The sequence below is a fragment of the Mycetomoellerius zeteki genome, unplaced genomic scaffold (assembly GCF_001594055.1).
Source record: "Mycetomoellerius zeteki isolate Tzet28-1 unplaced genomic scaffold, Tzet1.0 scaffold1465, whole genome shotgun sequence".
NCBI classification, from domain to species: Eukaryota; Metazoa; Arthropoda; class Insecta; order Hymenoptera; family Formicidae; genus Mycetomoellerius; species Mycetomoellerius zeteki.
The window spans coordinates 5,850-9,539 of NW_017256409.1; the positions used below are offsets into that span (position 1 = coordinate 5,850).

General features: G+C 48.0%; 1 protein-coding gene across 1 annotated transcript; it reads left to right on the top strand.

The window, feature by feature from the left end:
• Window positions 1–2,276: 2,276 nt before the first annotated feature.
• On the top strand, window positions 2,277–3,393 carry LOC108732177 (putative uncharacterized protein FLJ37770). The gene has a single exon (XM_018462858.1). It carries the CDS (start codon window positions 2,478–2,480, stop codon window positions 3,153–3,155), a length of 678 nt encoding a protein of 225 aa, XP_018318360.1. The 5' UTR covers window positions 2,277–2,477; the 3' UTR covers window positions 3,156–3,393.
• The last annotated feature ends 297 nt before the right edge of the window (window positions 3,394–3,690 follow it).

Consider the following 3,690-nt stretch of genomic DNA (forward strand, 5'->3'; position numbering starts at 1 on the left):
CCCCACGAGGACCGCTAGGGCGTCATTCGACACGGTCCTGTAGGCCCTTGCTATACCCAAGGCCAGCTGCCTCCGCACGCTCTGCAGCCTTTGCTGGATGCGGCGGCCGGCCAGGGCCTCGCCGCACCACACCGGGGCCCCGTAGAGGGCCCCGGACAGGACCGCGTACATATACGCCCTCCTCACGCCATCACTTGGACCACGAAGGTTGGGCATCAGGCCGAGTAATGCATCGGCCCGACGACCCAATCGCGGGGTTATGTCGTCGAAGTGATCGACGAAACCCCATCCAAGGTGAGACCCAGGTATTTGAGGTTGGGTCTCACCGGGACACGGACTTCGTCCACCTTGACTGAGGTTTGTGGGGGCACCCCGCTAATCCCGTTGTGGAAGAACATGGCTTCCGATTTGGCGAGGGCCACCCTCAGCCCCAGTTCCTTATTGCGCCGACAACGCATGCCACCGCTACGTTGGCCGTCACCACAGCTCTTCCCCAGGTCGAACCCCCCCACCACCACGAGCGTATCATCCGCGTAGCACACTACGTGGCAGTTGGGGGGCAGGGCCGCACGGAGAACCGCGTCGTATGCGATGTTCCACAACAGGGGGCCTAACACTGACCCCTGCGGAACGTTGCACGACACGTCCCTCCGCTGCTGGAGTCCCGTTTTGTCGTGGAACTCCAGCTGTCTATCTCGGAAGTAGTCCTCAGCCGCAGCGACCAGGTAGGAGGGCAGGAGGAAGTGATCCCTCAAGGCCCCCACCACCCGGCTCCACGGCAGACTGTTAAAGGCGTTGGTGATGTCGAGCGACACCGCCAACGCCACATCCTCGCCCGCGGTCAGCTGCTCCGAGAGAGCACGCACCTGCTTGATCGCGTCGACCGTCGATCGGCCCTCCCGAACCGCAGGACAGATTGGGACCACCCCAAGACAGACACTGGACGATGCGGGCAGCGATAATTCGCTCGAATAATTTTCCCACATCGTCCAGCAGGCAAATAGGCCTGTATGCGGAGAGACTCTCCGCTGGCTTGCCCACCTTACGTAGAAGGACAAGCCTGGCCCTCTTCCACGACCTGGGGAAGACACTCTCCTTGAGGTAGCTCGTGAAAAGCTGCCTCACTCTGCCCCTGATTACCGGGGCCGCGGCTGCCCAGACTTTGCCGGGCACGCCGTCCGGCCCCGGGGCATGGGGTCTACCCTTTAAGCGGGCGAAGGCCTGCGCCATCTCCTCCCCGGAGACGCCCAGCTCCTCGACCCAGCCCTCCGGTGGGCCCACCCTCTCCGGGATCTCCCGGCCCCTGGCCGGGAAGAGGGTGGCCATCACTTCGTCGAGGAACGGGACGTCCAGGGTCTCCGTTGTTGGGGGGGCCCACGGTCATAACTTTTTCGTTACTATCTTGTAGGGCCTTCCCCACGGATCCCTGTCCAGGGAGGACACCAACTCCCTCCAGGCACCGGCCTTTGCCCGCCTTATGGCCGCTCTGAGGGCACTCCGCGCGCTGCGGAGCCCCTCAGCGGCCCTTTCGATCTCCGCGTCGATGCCTCGCCGCCTGGCGCGGGTGTAAGTGCGCCGGGCGGCTACGGTGGCCCTGCGGAGTTCTGCCAACTCCTCCGACCACCAGTATGCCGCCCTTCTACACAATTGGCGGCAGCGAGGCATATGCTATTTTATATGAAGGAAGACAGAATGCTAGTGGAATTGCTAAAAGAGATTTAATTATGAATACTTTACGTCAATAAGTTTAAAACATTTTTATGCAAGATTTATACTATGCACATATGATCCAATAAGAGAATTTTTGTCTCCAGAAAATAAACTTACTGTCTTACTAGGTATTGTATCATTATATGTCGGATGTCGTGTGAATCCTATCTTATTGTATTATTTTTAATGGGGATTAATATATATTAAACATCTTCTTGTGTAAGGCTTCCACGGGTGTTTTCTATATAAAGCTTATGCGTGTGTTTCGTGGGTTTTCTTCGTGTTCAGATCCATTCTTGGAATGTCAACGTTTCGTGAACTTTGCAGTCCACTTCATCAGAGCGAGAAGCAGCCTTGCAGTGGACTGCAAGCTTCACGAAACGTTGGTATTCCAAGAATGGATCTGGACACGGAGAAAACTCGCGAAATGCGTAACCTTTATCTATATTAAACATTTTTGCTTTAATTGAAGTTTAAAATTAAGCAATTGCATTATATTTTGTATATTTCTTTCAATAATTGTATTCATAATTTTACGTTTGACGTACATATATAATGTACGAGGTGTGATCAAAAAGTAAGGTGACTTTTTGAATTTCGCGCGCTCTGTACACTCTAATTTAAAAAATTTTTTTTTGTTGTGTTGGTACACTCGTCACGATCATATGTTCACAGTTTTGACTATATAGCATGTTTTGTTTTTATGTGAGAGGCATAAAGGTTAGACTCGTGTTTGCGTGCTCGGCGATTTTTTGCTTTTGAAAATAATGGAGCAGAGAGTTTGTATTAATTTTTGTGTAAAAAATGGTATTAAGTGTTCAAAAACTCTTGAAATGTTGACAGTGGCGTACGGTGAGTCAACTTTGAGCAAAAAAAATGTTTATAAATGGTATAAGTTATTCCAAGAGGGCCGAGAAAATGTTAACGATGAACCTCGCTCTGGACGCCCCAGCACGTCAAAAACCGACGAAAATGTTCAGGAAGTGAAAGAAATTGTGTTGAAAAATCGTCGAATCACGATTAGAGAAATAGTTGATGATCTTAACATATCGTTTGGCTCATGCCAATCAATTTTAACGGATGTTTTGGGTATGACACGTGTGTCAGCGAAATTCGTTCCAAAACTGCTTAATTTGGATCAGAAGCAGTGTCGCATGAACATCGCCCAAGACATGTTGAACGACGTCAATGATGATCCTGATCTGCTCAAAAGGGTTATAACTGGTGACGAAACATTTTTCCTCTTCCCAAAATTGAAAAGGCCCATGAAAGGACGAAGATTTGCGACGATTGAGGAGATTAAGGCTGCATCGCTGGAGGAGCTCAAGGCAATACCCAAAAGTGCATTTCAGAAGTGTTTTGACGACTGGAAAAAGCGCTGGCACAAGTGCATTGTATCAGAGGGGGATTATTTTGAAGGGGATAACATAATTTTGGATGAATAAATGAATATTTTTTTATAAAAATGAAAAGTCACCTTACTTTTTGATCACACCTCGTATATACAGGGTCATCGAAAAGTATCGGACCCCCCTAATATCTTCAGTTAGAATGCATTTTGGAGAAAATGTCCAATAGCAAAGTTGTATGGTTTCAAGCGAGGAGTAAGATGATGACCTTGACTTTGATCTTGACCATGTCCTTTAAGGTCATTTCAAGGTCAACCTTATTTTTTTAAATGGAACCCCCTACATTTTATTGCATATTTTTATAGCTTATCTCGAGAGCTTTCCAAAACACTATAATAAAACATTTTTTCATTAAGTACTTTTTGAGTTATAAAGGTTTGAAGTTAACAATTTTTTGACACAAAATGTAAATCTTGTAAAATATTATTTAGTTTTCAGTAATCATAACCTTAATACTTTTGTGCGCGGAATAATGAGACCAATTAATTGGTTTAAAGAAAATACATTATTCAAAAAGTGTCGGACCCCCCTAATATTTTCAGTAAGAATGCATTTTGGAAAAATGGCCAAT

What these genes read in the sequence shown, in the direction of transcription:
- LOC108732177 (XM_018462858.1), top strand. Translation starts at nt 2,478, where the DNA reads ATGGAGCAGAGAGTTTGTATTAATTTTTGTGTAAAAAATGGTATTAAG.